Source organism: Myotis lucifugus, unplaced genomic scaffold (assembly GCF_000147115.1).
Source record: "Myotis lucifugus unplaced genomic scaffold, Myoluc2.0 scaffold_367, whole genome shotgun sequence".
In the NCBI taxonomy this organism is placed as follows: Eukaryota; Metazoa; Chordata; class Mammalia; order Chiroptera; family Vespertilionidae; genus Myotis; species Myotis lucifugus.
In genome coordinates, this window is record NW_005871415.1 from 634,794 (window position 1) to 659,564 (window position 24,771).

Genomic DNA, 24,771 nt, shown 5'->3' on the forward strand with positions numbered 1-24,771 from the left:
GAGCAGGAGAGCCAGCAGAGTAATGGAGCGGCTTGGGGAACTTGGTTCCCCAATCCGCCAGATGGAGAGCAGAGAGGGAAAGCTGGCGGCTTGGAGGTCTTGGCAGAGTGGGAGGTCATGGGATGGAGACAGAGCAGGAAGGGAAAAACAAGAGCGTGGGTAGCACCAGGAATTCTGGGAATAATTCTGGTGGCAGCCCCAGTACCGGAAGCGGAAGCCCAGAGTGCGGGGAGCACCAGGAATGCTGGGAATCGTAGTCTGGTGGCAGACGGATCTCCTAGACACTAGAGCAAAGTGAGCCTGGAGCAAATTACCTTTGGGGTGGGGGATGGAGGGAAAGCAAAGGTGAGAGACATAAGTAAAATCAGAGTGTCTAGGAAAAATTAAAGGGAAGATATCCTAAAACTTCCAGGAAATCTCTACCAATGAAGCAAAGAAAAAAAATGCCACTATTATTCTGTGAGCAACAAACCAAACTGAGTTGGGGTCTCAGACAATTCACTCATATGATTGCAAAGACAGACAGAAACTCCCGATTGGAGAGGGCTCTCCTGAGGGCTCTCAGATTGGAGAGGGTGCAGGTCGGGCTGAGGGACCCCCACACCCCCCAGTGCACGAATGTTGTGCACCGGGCCTCTAGTGTACATATATATAAAAGGCTAATATGCTAAGTGTCCCTCCCACTGTCCAACCAGTCACTATGACATGCACTGACCATCAGTGGGCAGACGCTCAACGCAGGAGCTGCCGAGCTGTAGTGACTTGGCAGTGGCAGTTCTCAGGTGACGCACCCCGAAACCAGAGAGGAGGGAGTCCAATTCCTCACGGGGCTGCGTGATTCTACCTTCGGCTGTGGGTTATGTTGTTGCTGGGGCACTGTCAGCCCGAATCTGGTTTACTACACACTTGTGTTTGCGTTCCACACCCTGTATGACAGCAACTTTGCAGAGTGCCCTCTCACACTCTGGGACCCCTCGGAGGATGTTGGAGAGCCGGTTTTGGCCCGATCCCGCAGGCCAGGCCAAGGGACCCCACCTGCCGGAGGGACCCCTCACTCTGCAGACACCCGGGAGGGACTGTGGGAGGTTGGCTCCAGGGCGTGTCTGGCCCATCTTGCCCAGTTCTGCCCCGCTGGCCACCTTTTAATTAATTTCCTTTCAACGTGCACGAATCTGCACACTGGGCACTAGTAATGTATAATGGAATGCAGAAGACACGCCATTACTGTTTGTTAACCCGCGTAACAGGTGCTCACTGATGATCCACTGAATCTAAAAACTCAGAGCACTGCATGGGGTGATCTGTGATGAGATCTAAACAGAAACATTAGCAATAAGAACTAATAAAATGAAGTCAAACCCTGAAAGCACTGCTGAACGTTGGAGGGCAGTGATTTGTTACAGGGAGAGAGAAGACAGTAACTCTCGGAAGATGATGCAGAGAAGCCATGAGAAGACCCCGCCTACCTTGGGAGGGTTTGCACTTGCTCTGTGGTTTACTGGACGGTTTGCAGGGAGTGCTGGAGGGGGGAGGGTCAAACAGCTTCTCTTCCATTTTGGCCTCCTTCACATATTGGCATGATTTTCCCAGCAGCACAATGCTATTCAGTACTTTCAGGGATATCAACCTAAACGCAGAAAGAGACAAGCGACCACTGTTGGAACTCATCTCAATCGCGGCGAGTGCCACCCACCACCAGGTGAACAGAGGACCCGGGAGTCAGAGGCCCGAGTCTGAGACATCCCACACCGAGGGCCTAGCGCCGCGTACAGGTTTCCCTATCAGGGGGGAATCTGGGATAAATGCCTACTTCTCATGTAAGAAGCAGTCATATCATTTAAAAGTTATACCTTCTGACTATTTAACATTTATTTTCTTCCTATATCACTTAGAAGTTTCACCTTCCAAATTATTTAATTTTTTCTCTTACTACAAAACAAATACATTTAGTAGCTACAGATGAACAAAAAACGTATATAAAATAACGTATAGTTCCACTCTCTAGCGATGATCCCTGGGACACCTGCTGCATCCCGTTCACCATGCTGCTGTGCGCACACATCTATTTGAACTTCTCCGCTGTTTGGAATGGGGCTACGAAGCAGGAGGGGCTGGAGTTTGGAGTCAGAGCACAGACCTGGGGCCCAAGAGTTTGAGTTCACACCTGACTCCACTGCCCCAGCAGTTCTCAACCTGTGGGTCGCGACCCCTTTGGCGGTCGAACGACCCTTTCACAGGGGTCGACTAAGACCATCCTGCATATCAGATATTTACATGACGATTCATAACAGTAGCAACATTACAGTTATGAGGTAACAACGAAAATAATTTTATGGTTGGGTCACAACATGAGGAACTGTATTTAAGGGCCAGAAGGTTGAGAACCACTGGCCTAGAAACTGCGTGGACCTGAGTTGCTAACCTGTCAGTCCACTCGCCTTTGATGAGGTGCTCAGAGCAGCACCAGGCACACAGAAACGTCAACCAATCTTGTTATTTCATTATCATCATTGTTGTTTCACATAAATAGCATATGATAAATATTTTCCCCTATCAGTTAATGTTCTTCAGGGGCACTACTAGTATTTTAACGGACCTAATTATTGTGCTGTATGGGTTATCATATAACAAAGCCCCCTCAAAGCCCCTAGTCTCTGGATATTTAGATTATTTTAAATATTTTTCTTCTATTAAAAAATTTCTGATTAAGAACACTTACATTAAATCTGTATTTCCTCAAAATAAGTTCCTAGACAGCTATAATTACAGAAGTCAGATTTCTAGACCAAAGGTACATAACATTTTCAGGTACCTGACACAAATCTGGCAAAAAATCTGAAAAAAAAAAACAAAAAAAACAAAACAAAACCAAAACAAAAAGAACCCTCTTCCTATTGGAATCTCCTCACCTAGGAGGTCCTAAATGGCCCAGCACCCAGGGCCTCACTGCCCTGGGTAGGGAGTGAGGAAGTGGGCGCTGTTTCTGAGGTCTGAGATGAAACCTGGCAACGACAGGAGGTCACAGGCCAGGGGGGCAAGTGTGAGGCAGGGCTTAGCAGGCCCCTGTGGACTCTACACCAGGAGACAACGCTCCCGCCTCGGGCCTCACAGCTCCTTGGCCAGCTGGCTGGGGGACGTCTAACTTATGAAATCCGAACCAGAACTCTTGATTCCAGCCCTAACCCTCCAAACACAAAACAAAACGAACCCCATATATATATGTCACAGGCTTCCCCATCACAGAAAGTGGCAATTCCATAGCCCTAATTGCTTGGGCTCCAAACTCTGTACTCACATTTGATTCTTTTTCATCCCCTCAAACCGCACATCCCATCAATCCCTCCACCAGTCCTGTCCAGCTCCACTTGCAAAATATGCCCCTGACAAATCCTCCCACTCAATTCCAGCTACGGCCACCGGCCCTGAAAGAACAGTAACAGTTACCTCCTGACCCAGCCAGCTTATGCTCCTCCTGTCACCACACTCCAGTCCCCTCTCTGCCCAGCAGCCAGGGTGGTCCTGGCAAGAAGCCAAGGGAAGTGGCGCTTTCTTCTGCACAGGACCTTCCAGGGCTCTCCCTCCTGCGGAGCTGAGGCTCGGGCCCTGCCAGGGCTGCCGGGTCCTCTCCCGTGTGCTCCTGGCATCAGGCCTGCCCTGTGTCCCCTCTCTGAGCCTGCATGGCCTTCCCCTTACTCCATCCGTCAGCACAGAGAGGCCCCTGCTCCCTCCAGGGCAGCCACCTCTGTGGCTCTCCGTCCGGACACTACCATGCTTTTCTTCCTGACGCTTGCTACCAATGGTCACTTCACAGCAATTTGTCTTTCTGGTGGTTGCCTACTTTCCCACTGGAACTTAGGACACAAAGGCAGGTCCTGTGTTCTTTTCAGTTGGTCCCTAGACCAGCACTGGGAGCAGCCGCGAGCGCTGCTCACTGAGGAGGGCTGAGTAGAGGACCTATGAGGGCAGGGCTGCGAGCTGCCCCACAGCTCAGTGAGAACAGTCTGGAAGCATGTTCCTGACTCATGATGCTCCTAAGACAATGACAAGTGAGAGATGCTGTGCTCCTGTGGCAGGAGCTTCCGGGCACTTGCCATGTGCCAGGCACCGGGCAGGGACAAGGTAGGAGACGCATGTGGGAAACCAGGACAACACAGATGTCTCTGGGAAGCAGACCTCAGCCCAGGGGACGATTCTGAGCGAATCTAGGGCTGAGGTTACTACTGTCCTGCTTGGTCTCTCTCCCTTTTCTCCTGGAGATACTCAGTTCTGACTGTCTCCCAGACTGACACTCGCAGCATAACTCTTCGTGCTCCACTGAAGCCAGCGCAGGAGGGTCCCTTTTTCTTTCTGGGTAAGTAAACCTAAAGCTGGGCTCAGCTGCTTTATCATAAATTCACTTCTTGAGAAAACGGAGACAAAAACTTCTCTTTATATTGTTATTTTTTATCATTTCTCTTCCCCAACCAGAGTGTAAGCCAAGCAAGACCAACAATTTGCAAATAAAAATTCAGCCAGTCACAGGCAGAGCAACTACATTTCTGCATCTTCTGTAGGTTTCTATGACATAGGCCTCGAGTATGCTAAACCATTAACGTGGCAAACACAGTAGAAATTCAAAGAGGTTTTCGTACACAGAGAAATGTTTGAATGCAATGGCAGATTTTATTTTATAACATATGGGTAAAACTTAACTTGTAAGTAAGAAGAGCTTTAAGTAAATGATTTCACTAAAGGTTAAAATAAAATCTAAAGTGCTATTAATACTACTAGCAAATAGCAGCGATTTAATTGAACCAGAGCTTAACTGAGTCACAAACATATTGGAAATACAAGCTGTTATGGGGCCCCAGGACAGCTAGAATGGGTGTAGTCTGACTTGATTACATCTTGCATTTATACTTTAATGTATAACCAAAAACATATTCAAGAATAGTTCATCTTACCCAAAATAGAAGAGTATGACACAGGCATAAGACAGGATTCCTTGAACTTTAATTGAGCTTGTTACAACTCTGATGAGCTAGCCAGAAACAGACCAAAACAACAAAAACACACAAACAAAACACACAACCAAAGAGTTATTAGTTCATATTTAAGTAAAGTCATCTATACTGATTTTAACACTTTAGGCACACACCTGTGGCCTGTCTAAATCCAAGCAGGCAGTTCTAGATCTGTCGATTCCTAACAAACTGTGGCAACTTGTGAAACCTTTTGTGGTAGATTTAGGTGGTTCAGGCAAATCTAGGATGCCCATAGCTAATGCCAACCATTCAGACACTGTGCCTAGTTCATAAATGACACGTCTGCCTGGCCCTAATAGAGAAGCAAATCCGGTGATTTTTAACATGAAAAATTATTCTGGAAAATACAAATGGATTCATCATGCTGTTTGTGTCCCTGCCACAGCTAGATCCATTGAGTGGGCATTTCCATTTTTCTTGCTTTTTTTGTCCTTTGTCCTCTGACTCTTTGTAAGAATCCTCAATAACTCTCAGGGATCAGAGAGAAAAGGGAACCTTAAAAGAACTAAAAACTATTGCAAAATCAATTATGTAAAGACTCTTTTGGATAGCTGAGGTTAAACACCCATTTTCTTTTTTATCTCACAGAAATAAAGCAGTAAAATCTTGATCCTGGGAAGCCTGCTGAGCAAATGTGGTGGGATCTGTCACTGCAAAACACTCAGCTATTATAGCTTTGGCGGGAAAATGTGCCCATATACAGGCATTCTCCACTTTTCAAAAGGCCACTTTACACCACTTTGCTTTTACAAAAGACCACGTTGGTACTTGTTTTCACTCACCGAAAGAAATCCAAAGGTAATTTTTGCTTTTACTATAAAAAGCATTTGATTTGCAGGGAGCTGACATAGACACAGTTCACACCCTGAGCAGCAAGAGTGGCCGCCAAGCTCCCTTCCAGGGAACTACATCAGCATCTCGGCATCGGGCCACCACAGCTGAGCCCTGTGTCTGGGAGCATCTGGGCTTTATCTTCATTTTTTGTGTATCCGTTAGCAAGATGTGTCCTTAGTAGCAGTAGAACTCTGAAGGGTGTTTACATTAAGTGTAGAAGTGGACATAATTAAGCATTTTGATCATCATGGTGAACAAAATAAACACATAAATTAATGTCACCTGCTTCTTTGGTTTACGCTATTTAGGCATATGAGAGGTTTCATAGAAACGCTCTACGTTCAGATAGTGGGGAGACTGTATCAGGGTCTGGAGGGACTGCTACATGGAAATGGAAAGTCAGGGAGAACAACAGACCTTATTTAGTTAGTGTTATTACCACCTAAAAGGGTTTATTAGGGTGCCTTTAAAAAACATCATAAAATACATTTTGAACGTATCTTTAAAATGCTGCCAGTAAAAGAATAATTGGGAGGACACAGAGGGATGGATTGTCACATGTTCTATAAAGTTTTGTTATGAGAAACTGACAAAGAAGTCCTCATCATTTCTTCTAATGAGGAATGGTCTGCTGTCCAAACAGCTGTGATGAAGCTAATGTGGCTCTAGGATTTTATTATTTTACTAGTGGCCCAGTGCACGAAATTTGTGCACGGGGGGCGGGTCCCTCAGCCTGGCCTGCACCCTCTCCTATCTGGAACCCCTTGGGGGATGTCCCTCTTGCAATCCGGGACCGCTGGCTCCTAACCACTTACCTGCCTGCCTGCCTGATTGCCCCTAACCACTCTGCCTGCCTGCCTGCCTGATTGCCCCTAATTCAGCGGTTCTCAACCTGTGGGTCATGACCCCTTTGGGGGTTGAACGACCCATTCACAGGGGTTGCCTAAGACTATCGGAAAACACATATAATTACATATTGTTTTTGTGATTAATCACTATGCTTTAATTATGTTCAATTTGTAACAATGAACATATGTTCTGCATATCAGATATTTACATTACGATTCATAACAGTAGCAAAATTACAGTTATGAAGTAGCAACGAAAATAATTTTATGGTTGGGGGTCACCACAACATGAGGAACTTTATTAAAGGGTCGAAGCATTAGAAAGGTTGAGAACCACTGCCCTAATTGCTCTCCTGCCTGCCTGATCACCCCTAACCACCTTTGCCTGCCTGATCACCTCTAACGACTGTGCATGCCTGCCTGATTGCCCCTAACTGCTCTCCCCTGCTGGCCTGATCGTCCCTAACTGCTCTCCCCTGCCAGCCTGATCACCCCTAACTGCCTCTGCCTTGGTCCCCGCCACCAGGTTTTGTCTGGAAGATGTCTGGTCTAATTAGCATATTACCCTTTTATTAGTATAGATAAGAAAGGTTTGCCAATGATCACATTCAAGGCTTAAAGGACTTCATTTTTATTTAGTATATTATCAGGCAACTTTAAGATACATTCATCCAAAGCCTCATTTCCATACATGATTTCTTTTACTTTTGGGGGGTATGAATTCACTGAGGACCTAAGGTAATAAGTTTATAAGTAAGCATTGCCTCTCTTGGGCCTTAAAGAACTGATCCCAAGGCCTCGGTAGGTTCCTCAGAGTCGGAAACGTCTGCTGGAGGTCTGCGAGAGAAGCCTGCAAACCCTGGCCACTGCGAAAACGCAGGCTTTCCAGAGGGTTTGTTAACTATTCAATAAGCTTACATCTTTTGGTATAACAACCATAAAAACTCATTTAAAGAAAAAAATCTTTAAATACCAAATTAAAAACCCCATACTAATCATGAATAGAGTTTTCTGGCAGATAAGTTACTAGATAGTTATTATTTAGCAAAGCAGGGCCATATTCAAATACAATCATCTAACCAATCTTTTTAGATAATAATCAGTCTGGCTAACTAGATTTATACTCACACTGTATGTATCATGTTTCTAGTTGTAGAAGACAAATGTAGAGAAATTCATATTCTATTTTGTCAAGCTTTTAAACGTTTAACAAATAATTATTTTACTCTTTAAAATCCTCCATTTTTCCAAAATTCTAGGAGTTCATTTTCCCAAGTAAAAGAAAGCTATATTACTATATAATAAACTACCAAGATAATTGAAAACATTTAGGATGTGGTTATCTGGAGAGCTGTACTGAAATTTAAATAACATGAACTCTATTGATCATCAACTGGACAAGCTGGTCTAACATACAGCTGGTATGACCTACAGCTTCTCTCTCCACCTCTTAGGTGATTCCGTGACTCTGCATTAAGCAAGAATTCCAGGTGACCCCTCGCAAAAAGTTCGCTGCCTTTGTTTTGAAGTGAGAACAGGTAGCCAATAAGGAATATAAAGAAGTACGAGTGCAGCCAGCAAACATTCTTAACGAACATTATTAGAGCCTGACGTGGCCAGTAACTATTCACAAGGCTGTGCTGAGCAATTCATTAAGATATAAACTTGATGACATTTTTCGTGGGTTTAGTAAATTTCAGTGCTATTATTTAAAATATACATGATTCCTAAATATAAGACTAGAAAATGTCATTGTAAAAACTTCGGAAAATGAATACAGATTATTTCTCCATTTGAACATTTCATAATTTAATCTACTTCATTTGCTTCCAAGTTTTTGCTATAAATGCCACTATAATGTGTAACTTTGCCTATAAGTCATTATATGCCTTTTACAGCTATTTCCTTAGAATAAATTCCTAGAACTGGAATTACTCCATTAAACTGTCAAACTGCCCCTTTAGAGGTGCTTAGACCAACTTACACTTCAACCAACATATGTAATACTTGCCACACCCATGCCTACCACCAGGTATTTCCATAAAAAAAAACTTTGCCAAATGAATAAGCAGAGTATTCTCATTGTTAGAAAAGCCATTATGTAAAAACAGTTCCTGATATCACTTATCTATTGGATGACTCAAATGTCAAAAGGTTAACAAAATTTCCTCCAAGTCATTTACCTTTAATTTTTATATCATCCTTTTGAAACAAAGTTATTGATAATCCGCTAATTAATATTCTATAATGACAGTCATTGCATTATTTAAAAAAATAAGAAAGTACAGACTTACTAAAACAGCTAGCGGGAGAGGAATGAACCCCATCCTCCGTGCCACGGAGTCGCTGTAATCAGTGTACGCCTAGACAGAGAGGGGAGAAGGGTTCATGGGACTTAAAGCACATGTATAAAGTACCATTCACTCATCGCCAGCACATTTTCTAAACAGGTGAGGTTACGAGGAAGAAGGCACCTGGCACCTATTATGTAAGTTAGCAAAATGATGTGGAAATTTAAATGTTCATAAGAAGTTTTAAATACAAAGTTGTATAACTATTACAAAGCTGCAAAAATCATACCCTATTTATGTTAAGTATTAGTATTATTTTTATTAATTTGTAAAAATTTATTGTCAAGAACAGGAATAAGTAAGAAGTTTAAGTTGATGTAGCTTTCCCTTAACCAATATTTCGAGCTAAATTAAACCACTGTCAGTTAATTTCAGATTCTGTCTTTGATATAATACTCACATTTTTCTGTCGACTACTAACAAGGTCAAAAGCAAGGCTGGCTCTATATTCACTGTAGACCTAAAAACAAATAAGAATGCAATATTAAGTAATATAGTGCAAATATCTAAAGTGGGAAGACTTATACTTTGCAGATCAATATGTTTAATAATTAACCAGTAAAAAGGTCTTAATAGCCAGGCAGACATCTGGGTAGTGTTTCTCTATTTGTTTTCCTACAACAAGAGTAAACAGCTTTAAGTCCCCCAACTGTTATGTTCACAAACCTTTTAAAGGTTTCTCTTGAAAGAGAGATAAATACTAGCCCTGGGATGGGTGGCTCAGTTGGTTGAAGCGTCATCCTATACAACAAAAGGTTGCAGGTTCAATGCCCGGTCGGGGTGTATGCAGGAGGCAACCGATCAATGTTTCTCTCTCATATTGATATTTGTCTCTCTCTCTCAGTCCCTTCTTCTCTTTCTAAAATCAATGAAGAAAACATATCCTTGGGTGAGAATTAAATTTTAAAAAAGGAGAGATAAATACTCAATGATTATAGTCCTGAGAGTTTAGAGTTTTGGGAATAGTGGCTATTTTAAGTAGTGTAACATATATAATAATTTGGAAATTTTAAATAAACAGTTTAAAAATTATTATTACTCTATCTCTAATAATAATGATGCCTTCTTAGAAAACAGATGCTGAGTAAGATATTAAATTGAGTTTTGAAAGCCTAATGTTTTAATAAAAACAATGTTATTTTAAAAAGATTAAGTAAACAGGTAATGACAGATTAACAGTTTATGACGATTTTGATCTCAACTACTAGTCAATCCACACCTCCACCCAAAAGTGTGGAACCAGAATTATTTAATACTGAAATACTATACTTTCAGTTGTGTAATAATTTTTAGAAACTTAAAAATATAATTCTAACTTTATAGTAGCAGTACTCTTCTATTATCTTCATAAATGCAATAAACCTAAACTTGTTCTTTTACAACTGTATAATATTAAGTAGAAGTGAACATCAAACACTAAATTGCTTATGAAAATACATACATCTGCAGTAATGTCGTTGAACTTTGTGATAAAGGCATGTTTTACAATATCCACAGCAATTTCTGATGCAATCACCATACAGACATCTGGAAATAACACCCAGAGATGATCTATAAAGTATAGGAAAAAATAGACAATTAAACTACTTAATATAAATAGAATCCAGTATCACAGGCTATCACAGAAATACAAAATTCACAGGGCAAAACTGTAATGTTTTCAATAAAATGATATAGAGACAGAACTAGCATTCAATAAATTATCAAAGGAGCCATATTTTATCAAGTGAAGGGATAATTCACATACAGATGCTTATTCTGCACTTTCTCTGTGCCAAGCACTTCAGGGAGGACCCGGTGTGAGCAGAGCCTTGGCCTCCCTGCTGGAGCCAGCAGGGACCACTGGTGGGTGACTAAGTAAGCAGGCTCATTATAAACCCCTCTGATTCCAGAGCTGCCTCAGGGGACAGTAAACAGCTAGTAGGGACATGTGCTGAAGGCAACGGAACAATTTCCCCCTCTCTGATCATGGTGACTTAAAGATATAACTCAATCATTTATTTAACTGTCATACAGATGTAATTTGTACACCTTTACATGTATAAAAATGTCAATTTAGTACCAAGTACTTGATAAAAAACAGCAAACAGATAAACCCCTAAGACCTTGAAGAAGGGTATGAACGGGACTGGGCAAGAAGAAAGTCAGAGACACTGACAAGCAACTGAGGACCCGCGCAGCTGCAGGGCGGGGTGGAGACACTGGCGCTGGGGCTACACCTGCAGACGGGCAGTGCAGGGGTCTTAGTGAGTCTGACATCAGGCTGAGGTTGGGGGAATCAGGGACCTGATTTTATTGTTTCCACAAGAAAGTAACTTGTGGACATAGATCTCATTTTATATCTGTTTCTGATTTTTCACAGGTACCTGAAAACTAGCAATGAATCAAAATAAATTAACGGGAAGTTATTAAATGCCTAGGACATGCATGGCACTCAGGTAATAAATAAAATGTAAAACATGATCTCACTTCTTAAGAAGAACGTTGTACAAAAATGTCTGACATTAGAAAACTCTAAGTTACTTGAGACACCTGAGCATGTGGATCATTGCCCACCAAGCTCACTGCAGCATTGCCAGACGGTGCTGTAACTACCTGTCTACTTCTCCTGTAAGCCTGGGAGTCCTAACACATGTTACCACTTTTCACATGTGCCACGTAGCAGACAGGCAGTGAATGTCTGCCAACTGCATGGATGGTGAAAATTCATGGAATCCTGACAACTTGTCAGCCTCAATTCAGAGCTGTATAAAAGTAACACTTTATTGCTTTACATTGTATTTCTTTAATTTATCATTATTCAAGATGCTAATAGGCAGCAAATAAAAGACAAAGGTTAGGAAAGATCAGAAGTTCTTCCGGTGAACCCCTGAAATGTAGAAGTCTGACTGCATTTATATAACCACGGCTCACCTGGAAGCTGCAGGGTCCACCACCCACCGAGAACACAGCCCTGGAGACGCCGTGCCGCTTATGGGCAAGGACTATTGCACATGCTACGTCTCCCAGCCACCAATCCTCTACTGAGACAGGGACTGCTCATAGCCAGAGTGAGCAGCTACAATGCTGAAAGTGTTCTGCCTACACATTTTAGTCCATGTAAAAGAGTAATATTAGACGCCACGGTATTTGTGAAAAGTTACTTACCTGGATTCCAAGAAAACTGTTCCATGTTTCGTAGACACACTATTAGCAAAAGCACATAATTTGTGAATCGCTCTTTAATATCTAAAAAAAAATTTCACATATAAATATATATTGCATATAAACCATATAATAAAAGTGTATGTATAAAGTTATTTCTTTTAGTGAGAACATGAAATTATGTTATGTGTAAGTATCTGTACAATAAACATACTATTTTGTATACAGAATGTCGCTACATTGGTAAGCCATTTACTTCTTTCACCAACACAATTCTAGCAAGCAAATTCCAGTTTTCTACAAATTTCAAAAAATATTCAAACCATCAGTCTGCTCAGATTGATTCAGATTCCCCCAATGGACTATGGGGACTTACAACTGTTTTCATTTCATAGAAGAATTAAAAAATAGAAGCAGAGAGTGAAGTACAGGACTGGGTAATGTGAAACCCTTCTATAGCAGAGTACTTCCAATTTGCTAAATAGTGAGTATACAGCACTGACATGACAAATCCTTTAGCTAATAGAGTGTTACAATTATGAAAGCATTTCTTAAGATATACGTAGAACTTACGGGGGAGGGGAAACAACAAGGTTTCATATTTATCATGTTACTAAGCACTATCATCTTGGTCTGAATGAATTTAATAAAAGCAAATAACTAAATTCCTGCTAAGAGCTAGTTTACACTTCACTTTGTAAGCTATTTTCTTATTACAGTCTAAGATATTATGTAATCAAGAAATGAAAGAAATCCATGTTTGCAGTAAGCTGGCACACCCGTGTGGGTGTGGCTGTGGCCAGTGCAATCACTTACCTAGTAACCCACATCAAGGCCTGTATATATTCAACTGTCGTTTCCCCAATATTCTAGTATCTTAATAATTCTGGGCCTCACCTTGCCACTCAAATGTGGGACCCCCTATAGTCCTCTGCATTTTAATTTCACCTTGGTGTCCTTGCTCCAATTGTCTTGGCTTCTCTTTTCTTTTTTAAAATATATTTTATTGGTTTTTTTACAGAAAGGAAGGGCGAGGGATAGAGAGTTAGAAACATCGATCAGCTGCCTCCTGCACACTCCCTACTGAGGATGTGCCCGCAACCAAGGTACATGCCCTTGACCGGAATTGAACCTTCAGTCCGCAGGCCGACGCTCTATCCACTGAGCCAAACCGGTTAGGGCGGCTTTTCTTTTCTTATTTCCACCTTTCCCTGCTACTCTACAGCAAGTGATCTAGACTTTCATTCTACAACTAAACCTTGGTCTCCAAGTGAGGTGGCATTTCCCACATGTGCATTCCGTAAATGCCTAAACTCTGTCCAGTCAGGGACAATACCTTCTCCAGGGTAGCACAGCTCTTATCCTTATTTGTGAGGGGCCTGGGTTGTCATAATTCTGCTCTTGGTAGCTTAGTGGCCTTGGCCAAGTCAAATTACTTTCCCTGTGTTCTAGTTTTCACATGTATAACATGGAAAAATATTATCTGCTGCAAATAAATTTCTGGGTTTATGAGAAGTTTTTAAAAGTATTGATAAGGTGCTTGCTATACAAATGTTTGTAATTTGTTATTATCTTAAAGATCCTGAGATTGCAATAACCAAAATAATAAGCAAACTTGGTAAAGATGTTGAGAGAGTAAGAGAAAGCACAGCTTAAGTCAAAGAAACAATAACCCACAGGAAATGTGACATTAGAGTTTTAGAATAAACTGCAAAATAATATGCATAAGCTGCAAGTAGAGTCTAACTGTACATACCGCTATTTGACATTTGAAAAAGATTGTTCTTCTCAAACTTCTTGAAAACACTTCCTTTAATTTCAACAAACTGAAATAGTAAAAGAAAATATTATCCTTACCATTATAACTATTTTAAACACAGATATAGTATATATAAAACTTCCTGAATAAATAATGTTTAGAAAAAATAATTCATCCCATCTAGAAACTGCTGTTAGAGTACCCATCTAACTTCAGAAATGTAAAGTAAACCTCATACTCACATTATTAGACATCATGATAGTGAGCAAGGACTTGTTGTGTGAGTTAAATGCTACGTTGAGAGTTGTTGCTTGAACCATTATAAGAATTGCATGCAAAACTAGCAGTAAGTGATGTCAAGGAAAAAAACTTAAGTCTGTTTTCATATTATAGTAACAGATAATACTATACAATTTTCAAAGTGAATAATGTGGGGAAAGATGACTATGTTTTCAAGTCAAGTTTTACATAAGTACTTTACTCTTTGTAATTTTTTATTAGGTGATCCAAATTTGACTGGATTACAATGTACACCACCATATGAACCAAGCAACAGCAGAAATGAACCGCGGTGCACCATTCAAGTGGACTGTGAGTCCTGTTCTTTCTGGTTCTCTGGCATTTGGCTCAATGCTTGGGAAATAGGCCCTTTAAAAAGTTTCTTAAATAAATAGAATAAATTATGGTAAATACTGAAAGAAGACACTTAGCAATACACATTCTGAATTAAGATCATTTACATTCTAAAACAGAAAAAACACAAAGCAAAAATCTGGAAGTGATCGTCCTCTCCTGCTCTTCTGGGGATGAGGAACATAGACAATAAGAATTGTCTGATAATTAAGGTTCGTCTTCATTGTCTTTTTTGAAGACATCACAAGTTGCAGAATTATATTCCTATTATATGTGGAATGGTTTATTTAAATTAGAACAGTAACTTTTATTCCATTATACTTGGAACAAGCTTTTACTCTATGGAAATCTTCCCACTTAAGTCCTTTAACTTTCCAAGTATTAATCTGATTTTTTCAAGTATCAGTTTGAGAGAGAGTATGGAATACCATGTGGCACATTCCTGTGAATGAATCTGACCCCACCCGGAACATGCAGGCATGCACGTGTGTGTAAATATATATGAATGGGCACACACACTGTTTATATGTAATGAAGCCTTTAATCATTTAAAAAAAAAAAAGCTTTAAAAGGGTGGTGAGAGGGGAGAATATAACCTCTAAAATTCCTCCAAACCAATTTCAAATTTTACTCCTAGATGAACTGTATACATTTTAAGCCCAGGTTATAACAAAGAATCCACAGGCTTAAAAAAAGATAACCTTAAAAATTTCCATATAAGTATAGAAAGCTACACAGATGTATATAAATGTAAAGTATGTATAATACCCTTCAGTCAAAAATCCTTCCACAGAACCAGTTGCATGGAGAACAGAACTGTTAGCAGTTCACAGCAGCATGCACTGAGGCTCTTTAAGTTAACATACAATGACTCTTATAACTAATTTCTCCAAAGAAAGCAGACATTTCACACAATGCTCAGGACACACATACACATACCTTTAAATCAGAGAAACAGCTAACCAAATAAAACTATGCAGAATACGCATTGACTGCTAGAATATCTGATACGTCAAAAGGATACAGACGTAGAGGACAGCCATGAGAAAGTGAGGAATCACCCCAATGTGAGCTCTTTTTCTTTCTTTGGGCTCTGTTGCTGTCCAATAGAGAGCATCTAATATATCTTGACCAAATGATGAAAACAGACGATCTGCTACCTAAAGAGAAAAATGATTGAAAAGATGTTTCTTATTATTCCATTCAAACATGTTACTAAAATTCAGAAGCAACTCAAATACTAGGGCTCTGCGTTTATACAAAAATAAACACTTATAAAGTCCCACCAGAAGGCCAGGTCCGAAAGAGCAGGATCTGTGCACTTATTAGTATCCACGACCACGTCTTTATTCCCTGACACAGCAGTGCTCCCATCCTCGTGTTATACGAATGAAATTCTGTCTAATCAGCTATGTTTGTAACAGAACAAAGTCTTACTACATGCTGGCAAAAATCAAAGGGAGAGGACACAGCAAAACCATAGTTCCTCTGGCTTTAACTCTCTAAATTCAAATTCAGGATTCAAACTTAAATCCTTTAGGACAAACATATCATTTGATCCATTCTATTCATACCTAATATTTGCCAACAACAGGAGCTGTGATTTGTTTGAGGTTTATTATATAGAATACTAGAGGCCCAGCGCACGAAATCATGCGCGGGTAGGGTCCCTAGGCCTAGCCTGCGATCAGGGCCATCTTCTGCCCACTCGCCAGTCCCCAGTCCCACCCCACGGCCACCCACCCTGGTTCCCTGTGGTTCCCCGTTCGCCATCCTGTGATCGGAGCCTGCAGGCCTTTGGGGAGAGACCTAGAGATGATCAATACACCTCACAGCGACTGGTCAAGCAGTCATTCTGGTCATTACGCCGTTATGGTCGCTGGGCTTTTATTATATAGGATAATATGCAGATTTACTTTTTAAAGACATTTTCAGGTACTGGTCTCCAAAATATAGTATGATAAATAAAATGAAACATATAATAAAAAGAAGATATATCATTGAGGATTCAACTGAAATGTCACATTCTGAGAGAGGCCTTTCCCAGACATCTGTCTCCTGTGGCTCCCACAGTCGGTAACGCATCACCCTAGTCTTTTTCATTGTGGCATGTAGCATTTCCTAATACCTCCTGGTTTACTGTCTATCTCCCACCTGTAGAATATAAGCTGCATGAGACTGGGCTTTGTTCACCACTGGATCTTCAGGGTCTAAGGCAGTGCTTGGCATACAGAAAATGTCAAATATCTGCTGAATGAAGGAATGATAGCTACCATTTAGGGAGCTCTCACCACATGACTGGCACTGTGCTAAGCCCTTCCGTGTACTGTCTTAGCCCTCACAATTCCCCTGATATCTCCAATTTACAGACGAGAAACTGAGGACTGGAGACATTCAGCCACAGCAGCATGGGCAGGGTAAGCGGGATCGCAGCAGTTTCTCTCTGCACGGAGCCCGACTCTTCTTGTCCACTGGGCGTAAACCACACCGTCAACTGCAGTCCATGGAGTGAACAGCAGTAAAACCATTCTGCAATTCATGGGTCCTTTTTCTTGACCCATTTTATAGTAACAGCAATACCACCTTGTAGAGGGCTTTGTGAATCAGGAGGCACACATCAAGTTGGGGGCAGGTAGAAGCCCTGGTCCCCTGCAGTCCCTGGAGGGAAGGCAGTAACGGAGACCAGTGGGGCTATGGCATGAAGAGCCACTCAAACAGGGTTTCTTTCTGAGAGGAGAAGGGGGAGCAGGATGGTGCTCTGCCTTACAAACTTGATCCACACCCACCATCTGCATCCTATCCACCGGGCAAAGCAAGTGCAGGGCATGAAGCCTGGAGTCGGGAAGCTGGGGGTGGCTTGAAACCATCGTAGTCAATGAATTTATTTAGCCAGGATGGCCCGAGTGCCATACCGTCTGTGACGAACTGGGAAGTCCTCAGGCACCATAGCAATACAGCCTGAGAGAGAAAGGCCAGCAGCCCCACATCCCCCATCTGCCCACCCATTAGGAAAAACCCTTTTGTGCCTCATTTAAGATAGCAGACCTCACTTATGTTCCTAAAAAACAGCACAGAAAATGCAATTTGAATCTCAAAAATGTATTATACAACATAGAGTAGCTTACTATTTAAAAAACTTATTAAGATTCTGCCTATAAATAAAGCACTTTTTTGCTTTGTGTAACTGTTTATTTTTGTATAAATGAAGATTTTCACATGCTGACTGCTCTAAGTTTAACATGAGATAGATTGTATAAAAATGTTAAGTACTTAAGAGATTTTGGAAACATATGTTTACTTGCTTGATGTGAAAAGTTCAAAGCAATCACACATGTAAATCTATTATAGCAAACATTTTCTTCATAATTTTTAATGTTCTAGCATAAAGAAGACATGGGTTTTCAATGAATTTGCAAAACAAATGTCCCTGTAGTATGACAATTCACTTTCTCAAGGGGCATTGACCCAAACATACCCAGGCAGCAGGTAGCTCTTCCTTCCTGCACACAGGTCATGCTTGACCTGCCACTGTGAGTTCCAGGACCGGCATCACAGTACCATCTCGTCAGAAAGACAGATTCCCCAGCCTCAACCCAGATCTACAAGTCAGACTCTGCATTTTAACAAGGCCCCCAGGTGACTGGCCAAGCCCTGAGGGCCCGAAGCACCCTCCCTAGAGCAGGCAGGAAAGTGGTCTGTTGGGAAGCCTGGGCAGCGGGCTGGCTGGCCGGTGGGGAAACGAGGCCCTTCCTCACCTCGAGCATGTTGTAGATGATGTAGAGCTTGATGACCGACTGCCCCCTGATCAGGTGGTACATCATGGAGTAGTCGACATAGTGCATCATAAAGTAGCAGATGACCAGAATGACACCCTTCAAAATGTCACACACCTGCGCTGGCTGCAGCAAACGCCTGTCCCTGCAACAGAAGAAGTAATAAAAGCCCGAGTTTTACTTCCTAGGTTCTCAAAATGCAGAATCTCTACTGGACATACACTGGCAGACACTGGTAATGAGAATTAGGTTCATCTCCTAACAAGGAGTGCTATGTATATAACTGACTACTTGAGAGTGTGGAATTTTCTGCCAAGTACAGAATACAAAGATATCCAACCAGAATTACTCTGAGAAGTGGGCAACCTTAACAGGTGAGCACAGTGGGCAGGCGTCTGTGGATAGATTGCTTTAAAGTGATGGACTTCCAAGATTATGACACAAGCCTTTCGCCTCACGATGAAGCCCTGTCACTGCTGACCGGCCCCTTTCACACACTAAAATTCAGAAGCAACTCAAATACTAGGGCTCTGCGTTTATACAGCCTAACCGATTTTCCTACCGGTTGGTTCATAAGGAACTCCTATTTCTACAACAGTGTAATGTTCCACTGTGTGGATGTACCATACATTATTTAGCAAATCACTGACGGATTTCCCGTCTTTAGCAACTGCAAACCGTGACAGAATGCACATGTCATGCTTCGTATATGAAGGTATATCTATAGGTTAAATTCCTAAAATTGGAATTTCGAGGTTATGTTCACTTGACAGTCTGCCCTCTGCAGAGGCTGCACCAATTCAACCTCAACTAGAAGCCGACAAGAAAGCCAGTGGCCCGCGTGCACAACTCGGTGTCTCCTCAGCTTCTGGATCTCTGCCATTCCCACTGGTGAAAACTGGTATTCAGTGCAGTGTCAGGCTGATTTCTCTCGCTGGGACACTGACATCTTAATGTACTGAAGTTACTTGTATTGTTAGTGAATTCTTTCCTCATACCTTCCTCTTGCTGGTTTGCAGAATAGCTTTTATTTACAGAAGTTAGCCCTCTGTGACATGAGTTGAAAACAGTTTTTCCCTAATTAATATGAAATCATTCCTCACTTCTGAGGTCAGAGTATGAAGGGCTAAACCTAAATTGTGAGTAGAAACAGCTTACTTCCACACAGAAAAAAATATGCTACAAAAAGGTTTAAAATTTCTTTCACTGAATATGAGATCCTGGGCTCAGATGGGTCAGCAGCTTTCTCCACGCCCACTGCAGGCTGATTCCTCAGAAGGCCGGCGCAGTCTCCTGCGAGGGCAGCTTTCATGTCCAGCGCCAGCACTGTAAAGCCCTGAGTATCATCTTCCTTGGAGCTGCAGGACTGCCTCATCCCCGCCCAACATGACGCTCTAACCCCAAGGCTGGCCCTCAGTGTTCTGAACTGAATACTGACAATACTAGGCCTTCCTTCCTATTCTCTGCAGCGCTTTCCTAACCCTCGTCCACATTTAGGTTGGGGGCTCCTTTCCTCCACAGATCCTTGTAGAGCTGAACCAGGAATCTGCGAGTCTTCCTGGGTTACGTGGGACACTGTTATACGAGATAGCGAGGATGCAAGCATCCTGAGAAGGGGCAAGTTCTGTGAAGACTATGTCCAGGAAGGGCTGAAGGGAGATGGGAAACACTGGGCTGAACCCAATGGGACATGGGGTCAGAATTCATCTAAGGCAGACAAGTCCTGAGATGGGGAGGACAAACAGCTGAAGTGTTGGGTAAAACGGCACCAGGATGAAGTTGAGCAGTCTGTCGTCAATTCCCTGTCCCTTTCCTCTGCGCTGCTCCTCTCTCTTCCAGGCAGGCTCTGGCCCTTTCCTCCCCAGGGAACCCAGACTGAGCTGCATCTCCTACCTCCAACATCTAGCCCAGAACACAGACCTCCGCCTGGGCTATTCGGCTATAAAGGTAATTAATTCTGTGCCTTCACCCTACAAGATTAAAAATGGAAGAGGGGTTACATTTGCCCTGAGTTGGAGCTAAACATACTTTTTTCTTTTTTTTTTTAATTTTTTTTTGTTGATTTTTTTTTTTAAGAGAGAGAGGAAGGGAGAGTGAGAGAGATAGAAACATCAATGGGAGAGAATCAACATGGAGCAGCTGCTTCCTACTGGGGACTGAACCCACAACCTGGGCATGTGCCCTGACTGGGAATCGAACTGGTGATCACTTGGTGCATGGGTGGATGCTCAACCACTGAGCCACACCAGCCAGGCAACGAACATACTTTTAATTCAAACAATGAGAAGAGACACTGAACACTCTTGGGTTCCTGGCCTGTGTGAGGGTCTCCTTGGGAACGCCCAGGGGACAAATGAGGCCTCAGCAAGGTGCACCACCCACCTCCTCCTCAGAAGTGTGGCACGGCTGGGCATACGGTGACAATCACAAATCCCTCATAGTCGTGGGCCTTTGTACTGATGTTTTATGAAGTAAAGAAAATGATAGGAACAAAAAGTAGGGTGGTATTAATGAACTTGCATTAATTACCAAAATGATTTTAATAACTAATTAAAGTACAAAGATATACTTAGAACTTTTGGCACTAGATTGGCAACTACTACTAGTAAGTTAAGTGATCCCAGTCAAAGCTATTTTACTTTAGAGATAAAGGGCTATTTACTGTATATACCTAATTGTATTTCTTTATAAACATTTGCAGCCAAGAATGATGTGTTAGCGTATCTATGAAGAACTATTATATTTAACACAAGTCATTGTTAGAAATTAGAGTGACCAAATAAAAATGATAATAAATTAAAACTTAAAAATTTAGCATAAACAGTTTTAAGGAGCTTTACTTGCCTAGGAGTAAACCTGGCTGTTAAAACAACAGAAAAGTGGTGGAAACACCCAGGCTGCAATCCAGTCACTACGTGGCAGGCACCACGCCAGGCTCTCTGCACTTAGTGTTCACAGTAACCCTACGAGGGCACATCATCACCCCGGTTTTAAGACTTCAAGAGGAGGCAGAGTAGCCCTAGCCAGTTTGGCTCAGTGGATAGAGCGTCAGCCTGCGGACTGAAGGGTCCCAGGTTCAATTCCGGTCAAGGGCATGTACCTTGGTTGCGGGCACATCCCCAGTGGGGGGTGTGCAGGAGGCAGCTGATAGATGTTTCTCTCTCATCGATGTTTCTAACTCTCTATCCCTCTCCCTTCCTCTCTGTAAAAAATCAATAAAAGAAAAAAAAAAAAAGAAGAGGCAGAGTAGTCAGGAGTGTACCTGCAGCGGGTCGGCTGGAGGGGGAGGGGCGGAGGAGTGGGATCTGAACCTCAGCCTGGCTCCAGGCGTGCTCCTCATCACCATCTACCTTTTTAGAGTTTTCTTTAAAAGAAAATTTAAACTTACAGGAATCAACAACTCAGTAGCTTTTATCTTTCAGCATAATTTAATGCTGTGTAATTTATCACTGTGCTGTCATCACATTTAGAAAAACTATTGTACTAAAAAGCAAATACATCTATCATTTTTGCTCTTTACTTCCAAAAAGAGAACAAATAGGATACAGACTATTGGACCCACTGTTTTCTGAGCTCCCGCTGCTCTGGTAAAAGTCTTCTATCATAACTGGTTGCTACAGAGATGAATCTGGTTTTCAAAATAAGGAGTATTATTCAAATAAAAAATACAAGCAGAACTCTTAAGAAAAGGGGTTTTGTTTCCATATAAATGTACATGTTAATGAAAAAGAAAAACTGCAAAAAAACCTGTTTGCATGGTGGCATCTTAAAAGACGTGCAGGAAAACACCTAACTCCAGAACAGTTCACCTGGTTTGTAAGGACTGGAACCGCCCCAGTATTTGTTTTCTTCTCTGCCAGGGTATTTTTAGATAATACTCTGATAAGCATTTCCAACTCTGTAAGAAGCTTATCCACAGCCCTGCAATCAGCTCTAAATTGGCTTTAAATAACAGTTTCAGGGCAAAGTTCTTCCTTATAATGCCTGTGAAACTGTAGTCACTGGCAGTTCACTTTGCAAATGCTGACAACCCCACATGAACGCGGAAACAAGTGAATACACTGTTGAGCAGAGTGAAAAACCCATTAATCTAATTTACAGGCTGGCTGTGAACACCGGGAATATTAAACAAGACATTCAACAGAACTTAAATTCGTTTTAAATTTCCAAGTTAAACTGCTCTTCCAGAAACCAGATTTCCTACATGTCTAAATTTTACCTTTTACTCATTCAAATACTTCCATTAGACTTGCAGCATTACCAACAGAGCGCTCCTGCTGTCTCCCAGGGCTCACAGGTTTACGGGAGCACAGTGACATTGCAGACAGGATGATCAAGGGCAGACTTTTTTCCTCCCTGCTTAGCAGAAGACAATCTGCTCACCAGTAAAAACTGGTCTCAGACAGAAAGATCAGGAGAGGAGGCAACACAAATGAGCAAGAGAAATGGGTAACACTGCCTTGTTCATTTTCAAATCAGTGTTGAAACATTCCAAGGTATCACCATGGGATATTTCATTATAAAATACGTAGGCTGGGTCTTTCTTTCTTTCTCTCTTTCTCTATCTGTTTAAACATTTTAAGCTATATGTGGTATGACAGAAAGAAAAAAGAACTATAAGGACTACTGAAATGCAAAATATTAAATATGGTTCTCATTTTTGAAAGGTAAGTCCCTTTATAATTTTAAAGTTAAATTGGAATAAAGTACTGAGATTAAGATATTTTCCTTGATTGGAAAACTGAAAATGAACTGCTTACATGGAAGGAACAGGGCTCAGAGACTGCTGTGGGCTTGGGTTTGGGCAGGCTGTGTTTGCTGCTGTGAAGTCTGGCCTGAATGTGTCATCCAAGATCATTTTACCGGGTGACTTTCCTGTGTTAGGTGAGATCATGGTCAAATCCTGTGTAAATGTGGACAAAGCTTCACCAGAAAGTACGGCCGGGGAACCACATTTTCTTCATATGTGTGCATTCCCAAATGGGTATGTCTGCCTACGCTGGGGTTTGTTTTTTCATTATAATTAATATTTGTTTGCACTGATGTCAATTTGGCCAAGAGAATAGAAGGAAAAATCAGGGTTTACTCACCACAAGGAGTCCCTGTGACACCACATTCCACTCTATAAAGGAAGTGAAAGTGCTCCTCCCTTGGGTCTGATTCACGAGAGAGAAAGAGAGAGAGAAGGTTGTAATGTTGCTACGCTACTGAGAGCGCCATGTGAGGGAACAAGGGACAACAACACCTGGCACTACGAAGACTCTCTAATAAAACAAATACACTGCTCTCTACAAATCAGCCACGCAGATCAGCCCTGGTAGAGGAAATAACAAACTTGTTTCCCCAGACACGGGTACCAAGAGCTCTCCCTACATGTCTCCAGGGATGGCATGAAGCACTGGGGCAAAATTAAGGCATAGGTCTAAATAGAGAAAAATCGTGAGAGTGTGTGTGTGTGTGTGTGTGTGTGTGTGTGTGTGTGTACATGAAGTCAATTTCAGGTAGCACTATCTTGAAGGAAGTAGGCATACAGAGGAAACTCAATGTTAAGAAACCCTCAAGCATTTTAAATTCATAATTCTTCTGGGAGATAAGAGCTTTTCTAAGAGGCAAAAGCTCAAGAAAAAAAGGACTTTATAGTCTCTTAAAACAAAACAAAAACCCAAGAAGCCTCAAATAAGAGTTATGCCTAAAAACCAGGGTGAAATAACCAGAAAATTTGCTTACGTATTTCAGTTGCTCTAGAGTAAAAGAAAAATAGTCTAGCACGTAAACCTACTCTACAGTTATTACTGTCTAAAATGTTTTAAAAAATAACAAGCAGATCTTGGCACCAGATAGTATCATTTTCTCTACAATGGCCCTCAATTTTTAACTCAAATGTGACTGAGAATTCTAACACGCAAAATGAAGTCACAAGATTTAGGAGGAAAGAGGGGTCACAAAAATGCCAGGCAGATCAAAAACACTGATACAACTGGTTATGCTATATCCTATAAGTAAATGAGTAAAAACTAGGTTTGATACCTGTCTTAGCATAACGGAATACTTTAACACGAGTACTTTATTTTATTTTTAACACGAGTATTTTAATACTTTATCCGAGACAAACGGATACCTTATATAAGGAATCAAAACTTAATTTTGTTTTCCATGTCCTCATCATTTAACAAATTATCCTAATTCAAGTAGTATCTGGAATGTTTTTCTAAAATGATACTACCCTATCTGGGAGAGAGGGAAGAATACATAACTGAATCTGCTTTGAAAGAATACGAGTGTTTATTTATTTTAGTCTACAATAATAAAATATTTGGGGGCAAAGATTTTTCAAGATTGTTCAAGTTTTCAATGGAGTATTCTTGAGATTACTAAGGAGAGACACAAACTTTTATGAAAGCAGTG

At 41.5% G+C, this 24,771-nt stretch overlaps 1 protein-coding gene across 5 annotated transcripts in view; it reads right to left on the minus strand.

The window, feature by feature from the left end:
* TAPT1 (transmembrane anterior posterior transformation 1) overlaps window positions 1–24,771 on the minus strand; it is a 59,588-nt gene that overhangs the window by 8,805 nt on the left and 26,012 nt on the right. For 4 of the 5 annotated variants that reach the window (XR_002832324.1, XM_023765013.1, XM_023765012.1 and 1 more), the window contains exons 4-13: window positions 18,349–18,511; window positions 15,618–15,753; window positions 14,203–14,300; window positions 13,958–14,027; window positions 12,205–12,285; window positions 10,499–10,608; window positions 9,458–9,517; window positions 9,001–9,069; window positions 4,944–5,020; window positions 1,467–1,627 (exon numbers count right to left, since the gene is read on the minus strand). Coding sequence is in view for 4 of the 5 variants with exons in the window: in XM_023765013.1 (XP_023620781.1) it covers window positions 1,467–1,627; window positions 4,944–5,020; window positions 9,001–9,069; window positions 9,458–9,517; window positions 10,499–10,608; window positions 12,205–12,285; window positions 13,958–14,027; window positions 14,203–14,300; window positions 15,618–15,753; window positions 18,349–18,511 (1,025 nt within the window). In the remaining variant the exon portion in view is untranslated. Of the gene's footprint in view, window positions 1–1,466; window positions 1,628–4,943; window positions 5,021–9,000; window positions 9,070–9,457; window positions 9,518–10,498; window positions 10,609–12,204; window positions 12,286–13,957; window positions 14,028–14,202; window positions 14,301–15,617; window positions 15,754–18,348; window positions 18,512–23,456; window positions 23,523–24,771 lie in introns of all 5 variants that reach the window. The other variant, XM_014466925.2, reaches the window with a different exon arrangement.